At 38.2% G+C, this 20,217-nt stretch overlaps 1 protein-coding gene across 7 annotated transcripts in view; it reads right to left on the bottom strand.

The window, feature by feature from the left end:
- The window catches only part of INPP4B (inositol polyphosphate-4-phosphatase type II B), a 309,017-nt gene that overhangs the window by 66,156 nt on the left and 222,644 nt on the right, over positions 1-20,217 (bottom strand). For all 7 annotated transcript variants that reach the window (XM_030947361.1, XM_030947363.1, XM_030947360.1 and 4 more), the window contains 3 exons: positions 16,172-16,280; positions 7,441-7,618; positions 1,992-2,204 (listed from right to left, as the gene is read on the bottom strand). In XM_030947361.1, the coding sequence (XP_030803221.1) occupies positions 1,992-2,204; positions 7,441-7,618; positions 16,172-16,280 (500 nt within the window). The remainder of the gene's footprint in view (positions 1-1,991; positions 2,205-7,440; positions 7,619-16,171; positions 16,281-20,217) is intronic.

The following is a 20,217-nucleotide window of genomic DNA, read 5'->3' as shown; positions in this document are numbered from 1 at the left end:
TCAGAAGTGTAGAGCAGAGTCAGCTCCAAGTGGCAATGTGCCCACCTTTTCTCGTATCATACACGAAACCTTGCTATGTGCCCTCCTGCAGGGAGCTTCTGGGATAGCAGAAGCAGCTGGTGACAGGAGAATAACTTTCCAGAGGCAATGTAAAACTCTCCAGTTAAATACTTTTCCTTTGGCAGTGATGCTTTCCTGCTCCCTGTGCATAGTGCACCAATACAAATAGCTCAATCCATACTGCTGCCAGTGACTCTTTGTACTTCTCTGATGGTCACAACGCAACACAAAATGCGAAGTGGATGGAGTAGGGTCAGCTTAAAGAGTTGTTTAAGGATTTAGATTTCAGGCAAAACTAAAGTTCCAGCTGCAAAATGTAACACTAGTACTTGATAATAGTGAGGGAAAAACCTACAACAGCAAAGGAGGATAGAGCATGGTGAATACAAAGCAACATATATTAAAGGTTTTTCCTTTATAGTTGAGTTTCACAGTAGATTGTTTTCTCAAATTTTGCATGCATTTATTCTTTCTCTTTCCATCGTGCTAATCACAATTTGATTATTAAAACTCACATTATTTATCACTTCTACTGACAGAAATAACTGAAAAGTTTAATCATTCAAATTCAGAAAAAATCACAAAATTTCTCCAAAATTCATACTGTCTCAAGTTTGACAATGACTCTGACTCAGTTCAAGTCAGAAAACAGTGAATGATACACTTAATTTGAATCAAGATAATTTTACAAATTCAGCCAAAAAAAAAGAATACTGTTTAAAATGACCCACTTGTGCAGTTTAATAGGTGAGGACCAAGCACCTGGCAGCTTTTTTTACTAGTTATGAATTACAGCAATGCTATCTTCTCTTCAGAGATGCTAAATTGCAGTACTAAATTAAAATACAGCTTTCACAACGTGCCACTTTTTCCAGTGCAAAATTTCTCTCTTTTACAAAAACTATTGTGTTATTTATATTTCTGAATGTTTCAACAGCTAAAACCAAACATTTTGGTTTTAGTTCAAGAAAAGAGCCACCATTCCAGCCCCTCAGGTTATTGAGAAAACAAGAAAAAGTGAATTAAAGGCTCTAAAACTGGAGGACAAATGAAATAATGAGTTGTTTATTGTTTAAATCTCACGACTACTTAATGCATGGGGCTGGAAATAATTGCCTTTCTTCTAGAAGAAATATATTCTTCTTCTTTTATTTTTGGTGTGGAAAAAAATTACAGTTCAGGTGCCGTACCATAGCTCACACAAGTTATTAATTATTTACAATAGAGATGAATATGCTGGCATCCTTTACATTTATGAGAATACAGTGATGAATTCAAAGTATGAGCCTGGACTGAATAAAAATAGCTTGAGTATGTATGAAATAAAGTAACAGATCTATTAAGAAGACATCAACCAAAATAATTGATTTATAAAATTTCAGCCATATAAATAATACATATCTTTGAAAGATATACTAAGAATGTTAAAATCTAAACATTGTATTTAATTCTTTTACACAACCTCAAACACTTTCTAAGAACAGAGTCTAAGGGCAAGGGGTCTGTTTTGCTGAGGGTTAATTCATGTGTATTTAAAATGATTACAGCCTGAGGGCTGGAGAGGGATGTTGCAGGGGGTGGGGAAGAAAAGAACATTTCCCTCTGAACAGCACATACTGTTCCAGTCCTTAAATCTGCCCAACTAGCAAAACTAACCCAAGTAAGAACAAAGACTATTCTTCTGTCTGGGCAAGAATATACTCAACATCTTCACTGTTATATGCACAACTAGGCAGTCTCAGAGCAGCACACCGTATTTAGACAAATCCTTCAAATTTAGTTTCAAAATCTGCGATGCATCTGAAAAGCACAATTCTACAGTTTTGCACCCCTTTCCCCCCTGCAATGACATGTGACAAGGACACTTAGGGCTTGAGCTTGTTTATGCTAATTTGTAGGGTTTCATTGACCAAGGGTTTCTGTCTACTTACCCACTCTTCCTCATCATATTCAGAATGATGGGGTATAGAGTCCTGCCTTTTAATCTGAGAAGGATGATCCTGGTGCTGTGCATCGGCCCCTTCTTCCGCACTGTTTCTAGGCACAGCTGGTTTCTTGAGGACACAGCCAGGCCGGGCTGTGTACAGTGCTAAAAGGGCACTTCTGACCAGCTGGTCCTTGAATGTGTGCACAAATAACTCCGTCTAGGAAAAAACCAAAATGAACCAAAAGGTTAGACCAAAGAATGTGGTACTGCAGCAAAGGTGTGTAACACTGAATTATCCTTAGGCAGAGCAGGTATTTGTTTCAGGCCTGCCTGGGAGGCAGAAATCAAAGTAGGCCAACAAATAATGAGGAAAATTTCAAGGGTTTTAGAGATACCATCACATTCTACAATGCCAGTGTTCTAAGGATTAACACAAGAGCACATTATCTGTCATAGAGATCATAATCTTTTCACATTTTATTTGAATTCCAAATTTCACCTCAGAGGCGAGCCTCAACAAGAACCACTTCCAAGAGTAACCAACCACAGCACGATAATTTCTGAATAAGTGCTAGATAAAACACAATTAACCAGTTTAATAATCTCCCTAAATAAAACCCACCACTCTACAATGCAGAAATAGCAGTATCTGCAAAAGCAGTGTTTCCAGAGATAAATTTTATTTACCGGTATGTGTCAACCCAGATATCATGGTAGGTGACACCAGACTTCAAGCTTGATTTTATGTATATTTTAAAGAAAGGAAACTCTGAAGTAGTCTTCTCGGGTCTTCTGAAGATGCTATTCAATCTCTGTATCATTTTTCTATGTTGACTGTTACAGCTGGAATTTTACCATTTTTTTTAAATCCTTCAACTTCCCTGCATTATTCATCTCCCTTCCACCTCAACAAGAAAAGTAAAATGCTTTTTGCATATTGGCTTCACTATGTCCAGATTGTCACCACTGCAACAGCACCTGTTGTTGCCACCAGTGTGTCAAACATGCCCATCTCCTTTGTCTCAAGCACGGTGCCCTATCTCCCATAGGAGACTTGGCTTATTCCCTCCATCAGCTCCCAGAACCCATGGAACAGGAGTAGATGAGGTGCAAGGATGCTTCCTTTCACTATGGGGTGTAACAACTAACAAAGCCACAGGGACAGCTTGGAAGAATCCCAATTTTGGCTACTTCAACAACATTGAACAGGGTTCATCTGTCAGAGCAGGGAGAGAGGGCACACCCTGCTGCCATAGAACATCCCACACATCCCAGCCAGGGCTCCCCTCCGCAGACAGACAGAAGTCCTGGTTCACAGGAGAAGATGGAAATTTCTTTCACAGCACAATTACCTGAATTTATTTATCCCAGGTCAGTGGGATTCAGTTCCCTTCTTATTATCCCAGAACATAGTGGATTGCCATGTGCAGGCAGATTCAGGTGCTGAAGCGCCTTTGTGCACACAATCTTAATTAAAACAGGGATGTGAGAAGGTATGTAGATAAGAGTCAGAGGATCCAGTCTAAACCAGCAGGAAATGCTAGAAATAAGGGTTGCCCAGCCAAGCTCCGTTCAGCCCTTATGTGCTGCTTATGCAAAAACTGGAGGAAAAAGTAGCCAAAAAAACCCCAAATCAAACAAGTGTCAAGTGTCAGCATCTCCCTGGAACTCCTGAGAAGATTCCTGGAAGTCTGTTCTCCCAGTTTCTGCACTTCTATTCTCATCCTATCCTTTCTTCATACTACCTGTTCATCTTCCGTATCTACTCCTACTCAACTTCTTTTTCTTGCCTTCCTAATACCCTCTCAAGAGTTTACGGATATTTAAGACAGAAAGGCTCTAAAAAATTAATGGTTTTCTTAAGGCTCCAGCTGCTGGTTTAGGTACTTGAATGGGAAGTTTCTGCTTTTTCCCATTTTCATTATGTTTATAAAAAAAAAAATTTTCTGAATCATTTCACATGGATAGGCTAAAAATTTTACTGCAAATAAATCTCTATAGTTCTAAAAATAAGAACTGCAGGCACATCTAAGAAAAAATATTGATTTTTTAAAACCAAAATCAGACCTGACTTGGGATTCTTCAGACTTGGCAACACTACCCATCTCCCTGGCAATATTCCCAGACCCACTCCTCCTCCTCATTTCCAACTTGGTGCCTGAGGGAAAGGGTATTTTTTAACAGTTTTCTTATATGCAGCCCCTGAGGACTGTCTCCTCGTAGTCCTGAATTGCTCTGCAGGACAATTTCAGTCTTCTACATTTCCAACTTCCAGATGGTGCATGCCTGGAGAATGACTTAGTCTTTGGGGAACAGTGCTATCAAACCCCACCACTCTTTGCCTTACCATGGCACAATGAGATTTGAGGGGTTGTGTGGTAACAGCAAAGCTCCTCTTCAAGACTCTTCTAGAGTTCCATATCAAGAGACCTGTCTATCCTTAGAAACAGCAATATCATGGTTTTGCTGAGGTTTCATATCTATCTTCCCCACAGTGTCTGTTTGAGATAATTTCAGGTCTCTGGTTCAGAATAGCACTCAAAAAAACTTTACATTTCAAAAAATTATGAGAATTGGAGAGCTTGATGTAAATAATGCTCATTGTGACTGCAAAGTTCAAGTAATATAATTGAATAGAAATACTTTATAGGGAAATTTAGTTTTTAAAAGAAAGTAAGTACAGAAGTGAGACTCCATTTATTCATGCAGAAATTAAAATAATTCTGTAATTAAATTCCATTCATAGATCCCATTGGTTTAACAGCAGTCTATGCTTTAACTTCACTTTCTAACAGCTCAGTACAGCTAAATTTGCAGAACATCACTATTTATGAAATTGCACTGATATCACAAAACCAGTCTATACAAAGAAATAAAAACTCTGTAAATTCTTTTAGATACTCTACTAAAGAGTATTTCTGCAAACAAAGATAGGCATAGCTGGAAAATTAATTTATCAAGCCTTCTGCAAGCTGCAAATGCTGATACACTTGTCGATAGCTAAAGGCTTCCTTAATCAATTAACAAAAAGTGATGATAAAAGGTTAGTCTCAGGAAAACACTACAGTAAACTGTAAATTATATATGGAGATGCTTAATAGGAGAAAATAAGCTCCATTTAAGAAGCAGCAGTGGAATTATTTGATTTAATTTTCCACTTTCAATCCATGCAGCCAATCCTTCCATTTCCAACATGAACACTTAAATGTAATTCACATGACTGATAATTCAGATTTACTCACTGCTACCCAATAATTATAGAAATAATTCTTATATATATATATATATCAAGTGATATGTTTTTTAATAAACTTGCAGAATTTAATCACCAGGCAAATCATTTTTATGACTTCAAACAGACGTTTAATTTCTAAATTTCTATCCAGTTAAAACAGAATAGCATTTATTTTTTACATATAAAAAGGGCAGGAAAGATGGAATAGCAGAAGCACTACATATTCCTCAGGAGTACAAGCAGATATGTAATACTAAGCAGAGCATGTGCTACTCTGTCTTAAATATAAGCAGGAACACTCTGGTAGTCTTGGTTCTCCAGTACTGTACCAGACTATACAGACAGAATATTTTAAGACAGCAATATAAGGCTTTGAATTAACTATGAGGGATCTAATTTCAGTGTTGTGTGGGTTCACTGAGTTTAGGGCTTTGAAATTTTATTTCCCTTTCCTGAAGCTGTTTCTTGGTCTTTCTTCCCCATCTCTCTTCCCCTCTTTACAAGCAGCTATCCCACCACACTTGCTTCCTCACAATCCACCCTATTTCTCTATTATACATCTTTTCCTAAGAGTGAATTTGGTAGTAGACAGGGAAGCAGGTATTGAACCACTCCTGCTGCAGTTGTTCAGACAGCTGGATTTATCGCTTCCGAGCAAAAGGTGGAGGCTAGACAGACATCCACGGAGTACATGGGGTGAGACTCCTTCTTCTGGGAACCTGAGCTCGTGTACTAACAGCAATTTAATCCTGGTCCTGAAAAGTTGATATGAACACACTCAACTGAGTCACCAGCTATAAATGTAAAATACCTATGACTTTTGCAAACGGAATGAATTGTCTTTTTTGTCCCTTTTTTATAGCCAGAGTCTCCAGCAGGCCATGGTTCAAGCAGTGCTTTAGTACCATGGCTGCCTGCAGCCCGTCTGAAATCATCCTCTCCTCCTGTCCAGAGGCAAATGGCCAGAGGAAATGCACATTCCTTAGCAACCACCCTTTGGATCTGCAGAACAAACACTTCTTTGTCTGATTTGCTTTACCTGTGCACACAGATTTCTTTGAACTAACCTCTAACAGAGCAGCTTCTCTCGTTCTATGCACAGCTAAAAATGCCCTCCTACATGCAGAGGTACACTAAAATCACTACAATACCCCTCCTTAAATTCCTCTGTTTCATTTCCAGGCTGAATTCTGCTTTCTTCCATTATCCCTGACATTCACAGTGACTCCAGCGTTCTCAGAGTTAGTGTGGATTCACACATCTGCAACTGAGAGCAATGTTTCTCTCCCCCATGGCTCTTCTGGAATGCCTTCACAGCAAGTGGCCAAGCTCAATATTGATATTTGAAACTCTCCCATTGAATGAGGAACTGCTGGGGTAATGGTGCTCAACAGACCACAAGGGCTGTCACTTCCCAATAGCTGAAGATCTATTGAAAAGGTTATTGGTTGTGTTATTAAGCCATACTGGGATCACGTTACTGAACGGGGTGGCCCATGGAGAAATGGGAAACTCTTCACAACCTCTCAGGTCACAGCTATAATGGTTCATATTTTTACAGGATAACATGGGAAGCACTACAGGCTTCAGCTAATCTCCATTATCAGTCTGTGAGACCAGTGGGAACATTATCTTCTTTAATTTAGAACTAAAGGAACTAAAATGAGGAAGAGTCTACAGCTACAGACAGATGTAATAGGAGAAAGAGAAATAAAATTTGAAATCTCCTTGAGCAAATTTCCCAGCTTCTCCTTCCAGGCTGCATCACCATTTCCAATCATGCTCTTATTCTAAACCTTATACACCAACCTGGCTTGAACTACCTCCTATAAGTAGCAGCTTGAAATACAATAGGAAGAGAATAAAAAAAAAATAAAGACTTCTCATACTACAAAATTATTTATAATTTTTGATATTTTGATAAACTCCAGTATGTGGCCACTAGACGATAAAGAAGATACATGAAATTAAATTAATTACACTTTTAAATAAAGGCAATCTTTATAGATTTCATTAATTTTCTATATGGAAGGCCTACAGAAATGTTAAATAACATTATTTTTCTAATAACAACATTTTGATGCTTATTTTAGCTGAGTTTATTTAACATTTCCTGATGCTGTGGAAGTCAAATGATGCAGAAACCCCCCCTTCCTCCCCAGCAGTTAGAGAGACTTGGTTATTCCATTTTCCATTGCAGTGAGGATTTGAATCTTACTTTTTCTGAAAGCATCTTTAAAGAATTCTTCAAGCTGTCTGGAGAACGCTGGCTTGCAGAACTGAGCAGCAGGTCTGCATGGCTTGATATGAGAGGTTGCAGATGACTGATGTTGCTGAGAACTTCTTTTGCCTTGGCTGTGTTTTCAGGTGAATAGTAAATACACTGGTATCCAGTACTGTGATAACAGAGAGTCACATAATGTCAAATTCGTTTCTGCCATTAATAGCAATGCTTATGGTGCTAAAAATCTTACCACTACTTTTGCAAAAAAAAAAAGCCAGATGCCTGAACTTCATAGACACCACTGAAATGCTCCTGCCTTCAAGGGTAAAAACAAACCTTTCCTTGAACAGTAAAAGCATAAACAGCATAAAACAGCCCACCATCACATGCTCCAAGCAATACAGTACAAAATTCCTATGAGTGGCTGATCTGAACATAAACCCCCCATATTTTTATGTGTTTCTTTTAAACACTGTAATTCTAGAGACAGAAAATATTTTACAAAGTCAGGTAATAATATCAAAGAGCATAAGGCTCCTTATTCTTCCAACTGAACTCCCCAAAATAGTATTAACTACCTCACTAAGTCTTTCAAAGTGGGCCATTAATGTTTAATTGATCAGTGGCCCACACTGTGTTTTGATTAGCCTCAGTGATGCCCAGGAAGTGATGATAAACAGAGTTATCTCCAATAAAAAACAGGTGTCTGATTTGCAAGAAGAGACACAGCAATGGGGTGTGGAAGTGAATTACTTCAAAACCACACAAATGCACACTGCAAACTTCCTACTTTCAACTGTTCAAACTACTGCAATTATTTTGCAGGACTTCTCCTATCCCTATTTCTTCTTTTCCTCCCTATAAATTATGCAATATCCTCTTATACCGTTGTTCTCAAACACCATTTCAGACAGCATGCACACACCCACTGGCTCTTGCCTGTAGCACACAGCTCCTCACCTGAACCTCTTGTACGTAACTCTTCCTTTTATAAAGCCCTGTTTTAGTCTTTCAGAGAAACTAACCAAAATTGTTTGCAGCTTCAGATTAAAACAGCAAAAAAAGAAACCAAGCACCTCCTGGCACATCACCAATGCCAGAGGAACGTACATACCAGTGCCAGCTGGTACTGTTTGTATCTCCCTTCTCTCCTTTTCGTCTTAAGTATTTTAGTCCCTTCAGCCCTTTCACCACTGATTTCTTTCTTAATTTTGCATACCAAGACCAAATACTGACACTTGTTCAATCCTCTGAACTTTATGCATTCCGTTTCATTTCAGTCTTTATCCAGATCTCTTCACTACCCCCACTTCCCCTTTGTGTCTTTCATTGAGTGACTTCCAGTTCCTTCTCTTTAGTTTTCTCAAATTAAAAACTAAATGTTGATCAGTCCTTTCCAATTCAGCATTTTCTATGATTTTGGCAAATAAGGATAGCTTCAAGCAGTTTTAAAATTAAGGCTCTTGCTTACGTATTTTGCTGAGGTATAGTCTCAACACCCAATTCTATTTTTCTATTCCCCGATATCCATTCTATTTGTCTGTCTTTCACCAATGTCCTCATTCCTAGATACAATTCTTTGTAGAGGCAATCAGGATTAACGGCATCTAAGTGAGCAAAGCTCAGCCATGGTATCAGCCACATCTAAATTACAACACATCTCCAACTTACATGAGCTACTCATGTCTACTAGACTCATGTCTAGCAGAAGTCATAATTCTGAGTATTTCAGCAAAATGAATATAAACTGTCTCTCCTAATTAATTAGGAAAAACAAACAAACCTCTATCCCTCTGAGTAATAAAGAAACTGCCCCAGTTCTACCTTCGAGGTGGATACACTGTTAGTCAGATGGACTTCCAGAGTCAGACCGAGCACTACATTCACTGGAACACTCAAGCAGCAGGCTCAGTAGATAGGGCAGGGACAATGAGTAATAGTCTATGTTAACTGCAGTGAAGACATAGTCTTAAAAGTCTTGATACTTCTCTAATTCCGTATCAGGCTTTTCCCTCCCTTTATCAAACAGTCTTTTTTGCAGGCTGAATCTGGCTAATGCTCTTATCAAGCTCACCGTGCACATACTCCTTTCTGGGATTTCCCTCAGTCTTTAAATCCTAGATAGTTTTCACTGATCTCCCACAGCTCTAAGCTTCACTGAATATTGCAGCAGAAAAGCTACAGACATCACTGTAAGAAAGAGGGCAGTGACACCAAAGGTGTGGGCAGTTCTCATTGCAATCAAGTAAATCATAGCTTTTAAGTAAAGGAATTGGTGAAGAGAGAACGACTCTTCAGAATGAAGTGTACTACCAGACCAGTAATTATTTGGATAATTTAAACATTTCCAGAATCCTAGAAAGCATGACACAACTTCAAATATTTAGTTTCTCTCATAATTTGAGGGCAACTTCCTCCATACCCCTAGAAGAATCTGTAATTATTTTTCAGAAACAACACGTTTGGGAGTATTTGAAGTTTCTAACTGTTGTCTTCACACTGTTGCATCTATGACTCGTTGAGGTTTTCTGTGGCCTTACCCTTCATGAAAAGATATTACTACTCACAAGTAAGTGACATTCCCTCCTCTGCAACTACTTTTAAAGCTTACTGCTATGTACAGCTCTGGTATGTAAGTACTGCTAGGTAGAAGAGGCAGTTGCCTCTCACAGAGAAACTTTTCACAGGTGTCCTAAGGCACAAACTAGATGAAACTTTCGCATTAGGGTAAAGGCCACATGGGTAGGTCCAGCACAGAATATCAGCAGCATAATGAAAACATACCTCTGATATGTAAATTATGACTCATGTACCTTTTGAAAACTGTATAATAATGCCTTCTGGATAAAGTTTCAAAGCTTTCACTCAGCATATAAAACCACACTTGATCATTTCCATTTATTGGCACCATCATTAACCATGAACACATGACTGTCACTGGTCATTTCAGTTCTAAACTTGCTTTAAGGACATTCTTGTGTAATTTTATGTCTTGGGGATGGTTTATATCCCATATCCATTTTTGATTTTTCTTTTGTTTTGTGTCTGGAACAGTCACTGCTTCCACTGGCTCTGGGAGTATTGTGCTGGGTGAGTGACAGCCTGGGATCCTGCGGGGCTTGAGGGCCCGGGGCTGGTCTTCCTTCTGGTGGTGCGATTGACACAGCTGCCAGGCTGCATCATGCCTCTGACTGGATATCTTGTTGCCCTCTGGTTTTTGACTGTTTCTTTTCCTTCTCCTTTGGCACTGTGATTGAGGCTTGCCAGATTGCTTCAATGCTCCTTTGCTTGCTTGGGAACCCAGAGCCGCGGCGTGCTGCACCAGGAGCTGGGAGCCCTCCCCACTGGGCTGTTCCCTCTGGGCAGTCACCCAACCCTGGGACCAGCCATTGCTGGTCAGCTATCCAAGATCGAGAGGCACTGCATTCTAGTAAAGAAGTGTTATTCCTTTTTCCATGTCTTTGCCTAAAAGCCCCGTAATTTCAAAGTTATAATAATTTGGAGGGTAGGGGGTTATATTTTCCATTCCAAGGGAGGTTCCTGCCTTCCTTGGCAGGCACCTGTCTTTCAAACTAAGACATTTAAATTAACATTAAATTGGCTACATTTTAATTCTAGAGTAACAGCTTTTGCCTGAGAATAAATACTGCAATATGGTAAATGTCTGATTTATAACGAACCTCTGAGTTATTCCACTCTCGCTGTTAACTGTCACTGAGTTACATTGTCACCACCTGGGACTGGCTTAGTTTTTCCAACAACTGACCTCCCATTTTTCACAGCGAAACCCACAGACGTTAGCATCAAGAATATAGTTAAAGCATAGACAGCAACTACATCTACCCCTAGATAACTTGGATTTTATGTACCTTATTGAAGATACCAATTCAGTGGCTTACTTATGGATCATATATATTCTGTCTAAAGAGGGAACTTATGATCAAAAATAAATTGCTGCATAGAAAACTCGGGATAATTCATGATCTCAGGAAATAAAACTAAACCAGATGATCAGAGCTGAGGTTATGCAAACAGGCTTAAAAGAAACTAGAAGTTTGAATTGCTTTTGTTTTTTTTTTTTTCCTTAAGATTCCCTTGCCACCTTGGAAATTCTAATGTGGAATATGAGGAAAATAGAATGATGCTGTTAGTTCTGTCTATGATGACCGAATGTCCACAAATCCTTATCGTGAGGCAAATAGCTAAGGCTGTATGCACACTTCCTGCTGCTTCTCTATTTTTCTTCATTCCTACCTCAATGAAGTCCAATGTCTCTTCCTCACACACATGTATACATTCAAAAAATAGGGTAAAATGAGCAAAGAATAACATGAAAATTCTTAGGCGTGGCAGGCATTTCCTTTGAGAAGAAAGACTACAATTAGGTCAAACATAGATCTTTATTATTTCAATATCTCTGGGACTTTCTGTGAAATGGTACCATTTCTGATTCCTCAGAGAATGGAAATGGGTTGAAGGCTACAAAATTCAGGCAATAGGAACACAGAATACTGCAACATTAATAAAATCTCTGGTCACCAAACAGCTACCTTACTGAAGGAGCACACCTCATACCTTTACTAAAAATCTAGGCCTCAAACAGAAATAGTCCTTTTAGACTGTTCAAACCCAAATTAAATTAATTAAATTAGTATAGCTTTGGGGGGAAAAAAACCTAACAGAAAATGTTTTTCAGTAATGTTCCAGTTTAAACATTTTGCAAAGTTAAAGCAGGATCATTTCCAAACAGCTTGCTAGAAATTATGTACAAATCCACAGAGAATCACAGCACCTAATGCAGCTTGTATGCACCTCTTTTTCTTGATGGTTAGAGTAGGGGCAGTAAAAATTTGCAATGATAGGTCTATGTGCTTTGGTTAAAACAGAGATGATTGAATTAGATTTTAAATCAGAAAAAAAGTCCTTTGTGTATCTTGAAAGTGATTTATGAACACTCCAAGCAGTGAGGCACTATATGGGTATAACTTAGAGAATGCCTGATTTAAATGTTTCTGCACAGCTGAGCTCTAAAAACAATAATTTGTTGTGCCATCTAGACTGATGAGAAGACAAGCCCTTCCATTTGCCGGAAGAAGAAATAATCTATACTATCAAGCCAAAGAGACTGTATCGGAACAACTGCCTGACTTTTTCTTTCATACAGATATAGGAAAAGAAAGAATTAAAATAACATACCAATACTGAATAATGAAATATATTCTAAAATAAATGTATATCATACACAAATAATTAATATTCTGCAATTAATTACCATACTTTAATCATCCTACTTATTTTAATGCAAATGCTATCATGCCTAAACAAAAATTTTAAAAAGTATCAATTGTTTTTACTCGTGTTATGAAATTCACTACTTGTTACTAAAGGGATGGACATACTAGAGCCATGCCTCATATACTTGACTGATGTTTGTAGTGGAAGGGCCTTTGATTTGTCTCTTTGGTACAGATGAAGAACAGTATGCAACAGAATGGGCTTCAGATCACATACCAGAAAATACTATATTTTTCACCTAAAAGAAAACCCTTTCTTGCTCTTATTTCAGACCCTCTTTTTTTTTAATGTGCCTTCTAAAAAAATTGGATATGACATTCCTGATGGTAATAAATGAGAGAAGAATTGCAAAAACACCGCATTTTTGTAAATATTATTATACAGGACTTTCCCTTTGTGTCTGCACAAAGATTCATATTCTGCGTAACAGAAAACATGCCAGAACTATCTTCACATCCACATTTTCCACATTCTTCTGTTTGATAGACTTTCACAAAACATATGTCTCAGTCTTGTTTTTGTTTTGCAACTGCAAATGCTACCAGATAACTGTTTCTCTTTGTCTGTTAATTCCACAAGTCTAAGATTGAGCAAGAAATATATTGCGATATGCTGACACTGTTGAATATTTTGATAAACTGCTCTAATAATCACACTGAATGTCAAAAACAATTCTGTCACATCTTGACAGCTACTAGGATTGGCTGAGAACTAATCTCTTCCCACACCTTGCGCTAGGTCTTCAGCTCAGTTAGCCTAGAGTAAATGGCTGCTGAATCCGCATTTTTCCTGTTCGTTCTATATTCTGACTGATATCACAAGGTGTCACTTCTTCCTTCAACAAAATCTCCAGAAAATCTAGCCCCATCGTAAAACAGGAAATTTAAATTGCAAAAGGTGCCCTTAGGGGACACAATGTGTCCTCAAAACATCTTTATGCAGCAAAATAAACAGGTGCATGCAAAGTAACACTGTTGTCGCCACAGTGAAATAAATTTGTCCACTATAAGATTGAGAATGCTCCTTTCATGTATTTATTTAAAGCAGACCCCCTCCTGAATATTCATTAAGTGAGATTGTATTGAGAGCTTGCTTACTCCTGTCTTTCAACTCACACAAGTTCTTGAAGTTGAAAAACCAAAACATGGAGTTTTCTCTGAGCTGCTCTCAAAGACAGCAGGAAAGATGAATTTTGGAGGCTTCCTCCTTTCTGCTTTGTGGAAGTTCATACTCAACTGACCATTTCCCCAGCTCTGGCAACTGATTAGCTGAAAACTGCACTGCACTGTTTTCAGGGCTCAAACTTCAATTTCCTAGACTGACTCAGGCTCATTTTTTAGGAAGAGCCTGACAGGACAGTAGCATAGCTACCCTAGTTATATCATCCTGAAGACAGACTTTTGCTTTTCCATGAGAACCCAGGAACATAAAGGAAACTGTCAGTGTAAACTTCTTGTACCCCGTCCTTAAAAATTGCCAAAAGACAGGTGTTTCTGAGGGATGCAGGAAAATCTAAGCAGCAGAGCAAATGTAAAGAGATGCGCAGGCTCTTGACATAGGCCTGAAATGCCTTGATAGAACCTGCACAAAGGTATCACCCATCATCTCCTCCCCACTATTACCAGCAAGTAAGAAACATGGGCAATGTCTAGTGATGCCTATGAGATATTGCAATGTGTGTTCTTCCAGGAAGACATTCTCTTCCCTATAAAGCATTTTCTCTTTTCTCCAATGAAGAGAAATCACAGAGAATTTTTTGTCTCACAGCTATCCTCCATTTTGGGAAGTCCCACTCTGCCAGCATGGATATGCTGCAGGACTGAGCTAGTAAGAAATGGTTCATTTTCTGAAAGCTGAGCACTGTGAGAACTGTAATGGTACTTTATATCATATGACTTTAAATGATTATGTCTGTTATATTATTTATATCTTGCGGCTTCAGTTATAAATTATTATGATAAAAACCCACAAACCCCTATTGCAACTACATTAATCAGATAGTAAAGGGGCAGATACTTTAAGAAATGTCTTCAGACATTTTCTTCAGCAGAAAACATGTACTTTGTAGGCCTTCATATGATGGGGCTAAGGCTGCCCATATCAGTTTGCTGACAGCAGAATATTAACACCAAGTTTATTGATGCGTCTTATGTGATCAACAGGATGTACATGTTTTGTTGGCAGGTTTCAGCATCAGAGGTGGTCAGGGAAATGAAAGATTTTTGAGGATTTAACAGGGTTTTTATACTGCATAGTGCAAGCAAGACCCCCTCAATAATACAGCTTTCAGAGCAACCAGATCTGCTGGGTTTTGTTTGATGTTAATATTAATGCCAACTCCTATTCAAGAGCAGATTTGAATAATTTTCCTTTTATTCTTTAGGATATTTTATCCATGAAACTTTTTTGAGCATTGACTAAAATGGAATTAATTTTCTGTGGACTGTCATGGTAATTTAGATCAGAGTACTTCCTTCCTGCATTCTCTTTGCAATGCTGTAACACTGCAGTTAGCACCATCAGTTGAAGCACTAAGCAGTCACAACTACAGGGGCTGCCAGTGACAGCTGTGCCTGCTTGAAAATCTGAACAGCCATAGCAACAATGCAAATACATCCAATTATTAGGAAAAGATGTAACTAACACTTTTGTGCACGTTTAACAGTGAACAAAGCATTTGAGTTCCACAATAAACTGAAACCTTTATTTTTGATTAGTCTTATTTTGGCTTTCTGAAGAATAAGAGCAGTTTGTTTTTTCACAGCATACTGAAAATACTTCTATCTTAGTATACACCCAGGCCTGTCAGAAATAAAGCTGCTACCTTAAGTTACAGTTTCTGTATTTAAAAATTGTCTACAGGTACATTCCTCTTAGCACAAGAACTGCCAAAGAGATACCTCATTCTGAACAGCAGGTTTTCAAGTACTGATATACCTCCAGCTTCCTAAAATACAAGGAAAAAAGTCATAATTTTGAATCATTAAGGTTGCAGAAGACCTCCAAGATCATTGTGTCCAACCTTTGACAGAACAACTACCATATCGACTAAACCATAGCACTGAGAGCCAAGTCCTGTCTTTTCTTGAGCACTTCCAGAGATGATGACTCCACCACTTCTCTGGCAAGTTCCAATGCACAAAAACCCTTTTCATGAAGAAATCCTCCCAACCTGAACATCCTCCAGCACAGCTTAAGGTAATTTCCTGTGTTTATTCAAAATTAGTCTTAACCCTAAAAGTAGAGCGTGCTTCAATTTTCATCAAAGCAGGGAAAAAAAAGGAAATATTTTATGAATGCAATGTTCAATCCTACTAGATTGTAATCTTCCATTCATTCACCAGGATAAACTGTTTTGTTATTCAGTGAGCTTATGGCATTTTAATGCAACGTTAATGGTATTTTCCCAGCTACTGGAAAGAATACTTACTTTCGTCTTTCAGCCTCAAATTTACTCAGCAGTTTCCGGAGACCTCCATTCTTAAATCCTTGGAAATGTGCTGCTGGGGCTCCCACAGTGATAACATCATACAGAGCATCTGGAATGGGAATAGAGAAATACAGACATCTGAATGCTTCTATCCCTAAATCATGGAAACACTATGACATCTATTCCACAAAAGGTAAGGATAAGTCTATATAATTTCCAGGGAATAATTGATAATCCATGTCCCAAGAAGGCCCAAGAGCTAATCAATCTTTCTATACAGCCACCTGCACACTTTAAAAAGTTCATTTGATTTATGGCTATATCTAAATTATGTGCCACTGAGTAGAACAATATTCCAGCTCTGCAGTTTACAAAGCTGACAAGTAAATTGGCCCATTGTATATTTCATTTTATTGCCCCTTTCATTATTTAACTTGTAGTCATGTTGAGATGCACAGATTCAAGCATTTTAGAGTCAAAAGAGACCATTATGATGGAATAGTCTGACTGAATAATAGAGACTACAGAATTACAGCTAATAATTTCTGCATCAAGCTTGCCTCTTGGTTGAGTGAAGGCATCTCTTTGTTTAGGCATCTAATCTTGATTAAAAGATTTCAAGTGACAACGAATTCGCTGCATTCCCAGAGAAGTCAGACTAGTAAAAATCCCTATTCCTTTTCTAGTTTTAATTTGTTTAGATGTAATGTTACTGTACTTTCAGACATAATGGTGTTTAATGCTAAATCGGTGAGCCCTGCTCTATGACATACACTTTTTATATATGTTTATAAACACAGAGAAAGTCAGTTGAGAAGCTACCAGAATAGGAAATAAATCATACTAATGAAATGCTTGCTGAGAAAGCAATCTGTTGTCTGTTTCTGTATATACCTGATGCCTTATGACATAGGGGATGAATTCTTTGTGTGGATATATTCTTACAGAGCTGGAGGTGAAACATCATTTTTCAAAGAGCTCGTGATCGATTGTCAGTGCAGAGATGAAGATTTAATTACATCCCACACCAAATAGTTATTTTTTCTAATAGCTATTTTTTCTAACATTTACAGTAAGTACCTGTTTTGTACCTGAACTTACTGGAGGTATAAAAGTGCAGTTCAAAATGCCTCATCCTTAAAATGTATTTCTAAAGGAAACATTACAGGATGTTTTTTGAGAACTGTTTTATTCCTCAAAGAAGTTTCCCATGTAAATTAAAATCTAGACCTCTCCTAAAATAGAACTTGCATTCTGATGATAAATATCCCCAGAAGCATGAGCACTGTACAAATTATTCACAGTTAATGAACTATGCTTTACTTCCTGAGCTGAATCTCAGAACATATTTGCTCAAATTGATTTGAGCTCTAATGAGTTGGTGACTCTTCAATATCCACTTAAAAGGAGAAGTGACATAATTTCATTCGCCTAAGGTGAGCTTCAAGATTCTTAAGCAGCCCATTCTTTTAGGTCTTTATACAGATTATCCATAATACATATGCTTCAGCTATTAAGACTCCACTGATACTTGACAATAAGGAGTTCTATTGCTTAAAACAGCAGTGGCTTGAAATCAAGATAAGAGACGAACTCATCAGGGTTCTGAATATGTTTAGAGATATCTCATGAAACAACAAAAAACATTTAAAAGACTAAACCCGCTTCTGACCCTGTTTATAGTTACGGGGGGATTTATCCAGAAGGGAGCCTTTATTCAGCCTGTGGTCTCTTCTCAGCATGGTCAAGGAGCAGCTGTCTGAGACAGGAACACAGCCAGCACAGCTGAGTACCTGCCTCACACAACCTACATGGGAGAGTAAGGATGGCAAAGGACGAGGAGCAAACATCCACGCCTGGTGATGGGCACAGGGCAGTCTCACTCCCATTTTCCAGAGCACAGTGCAGCAGGGTGCTGCATGGCTTGGGAGGAATGCCTTGTGATGTGCTCTACTTACACATCAGTGGAGCTCCTTGTGAAGGACACGCAGTGTCAGCATCAGTGCACTGCTGCAGGAGTGCTCCAGTAACTCATAGCCATCAAGCAAGAGCAGGCTACTGCTGACACCCCGCTGCAGTGAAGACAGCTTAAAACACAGCAGAGCACCACAGGAGCTGCATCTTGTCAAGAACAGCTCAATCCCAATTTTGAGGCAACCTGCCTTCCTCCACAGGAGGCAGTCAGTGTCTTAAACTGGCCAGATGCAAAACAAAAATCAGTTCACCAAATCTATTTAAAACAAGCACATGTTGTAAACAGGAACAAAAGCAAAGCTATGTCAATATATAGATTTAAGCTCTCTAGTATGATGAACAGAGCACAATGTGGGGTTTATCAAATGGATAAGGATACCATTGACCCATAGGAAAACAGTATTTTTCCTCAAAGCTATTCCTACTGAAAGCTTAAGCACATTTTCTCTTCCATTTCAGTACCCAATAACAACCCAAACAAAAGTTCAGGAAAAGTAAACCTATTATTATACATGTCAAACACAAAAAAACCCCCACATACCAATGTGTATATACAATAGATGGGATTAAAACCTATCTTGCATTCCCAAAATTAAGATATCTGATAGTGTAAGGGTTAATGACACCTCTATGGATCATTAGCTTGTTTAAATGTCACCTTCATGAATTTTCATTCTCCCCCTTCCAGCGTCATTCTCCTGGTTATATTCCAGTGTCCTTTGATATATGCCAAGCAAAGCATGAGCTGAGAAAGACCAACTTAATATCGAAGTGCTGCCTATTCCAGATCGATTAGCAATTGCTAGAAACTGTTTAGACTGCATATATCTAATACAAGACACAGGGAAGAACATTAGTTAAGTAATACAGGCAGAGTTTTATAATTTGAAGATCCAAATTTGGAAGACAACTAGAACAATTCTAACATTTATCTCTTCCTGTACCCTTTTTGATTATCGCTTAACCATGTGCGCCAAGCAAAATGGTTTTGGAGAAGAAGGGAGAAAATTCATAAAAAAGCAAAACAAAATTCCAGTACTGTAAAAGTTGTGAGTGCTTAAGTAAATCACAGATTTCATTCCACTTTTTATTTAGCAAATAGACGTACAGTGTCCTGTTCACAAAGAGGTTTTCTTGAAAAGACAATGTTAAGCTTCTGGCCATCATTACAAACCTAAAAATCCTTTTGAGTTAATTAATTAACTTGAAAACATTAAATTAAAATCTGTGTTATCACATTATGTCATTATAAATCGCCATCTTGTTGAAATATTTGGAGGCACAGTTTTTTAGTAAAAGAAATAACAAAATATTGAACCAACCATATCTAACAGACAACTGGAAGCCCCTGTATCCCAGTTTAGAAGTGGATGAACATCAGCCTCACACAGTATAAAACAGGAATTTTTCCACTTTTGTACTTACTGTTTTACAATCTTAGATGCAGAGTGTATTAATAAGGCAAAAACTTTTAACAGAATGCAATTTCTGTGTTTGTAGTTACAGTAAATTTAACAGATCTCAATTTATCAACAAATTATTCACTGTGCCATGATTTGGTCATATATATGTATCAGTATAATCTTTGATCTGTAAAGGAAGCTGCTAAAATCATATGCAAGTGGCAACAACAGAATTCTGTGTTAAAAAGAACCACAGATCATGTTACAGAAAGTTATCCCCCTTTCCAGGAGATGTTGGAAGTTTGCAGTATTTTCACTCAACACTGAGCAAATACCTACGTGGGGTAGGTGGGCATAACAGAGCAGCACTGCATAAGCTGATTTAGAACCAAGCAGTGCTGGGCTCATTACAACTTCCTAAGAAATAGGATAAATTAGGTTTAGAAGTAATACTGTCCTTTATGGAACCATTTAACTCCCATCACTTGGGCTGGTGAGCTCATCCAAGCAATCTCTGGGAGGAAAAGTACTGCATTGTGCTCTATCACTATCTCTGGTGGCAAACTGGCAGGGATGGGGTTGGGGGGGAAAAATAAAACCACCTTAAAACAAGAGCATTAAGTCTGGCTTTTACAGCATTATGGATCACAATGAAAAATTAAGTGGATG

Source organism: Camarhynchus parvulus, chromosome 4 (assembly GCF_901933205.1).
Source record: "Camarhynchus parvulus chromosome 4, STF_HiC, whole genome shotgun sequence".
Taxonomy (NCBI): domain Eukaryota; kingdom Metazoa; phylum Chordata; class Aves; order Passeriformes; family Thraupidae; genus Camarhynchus; species Camarhynchus parvulus.
The sequence above is the reverse complement of the archived record's forward strand: the minus strand, read 5'-3'. Positions and strand labels throughout refer to the sequence as shown.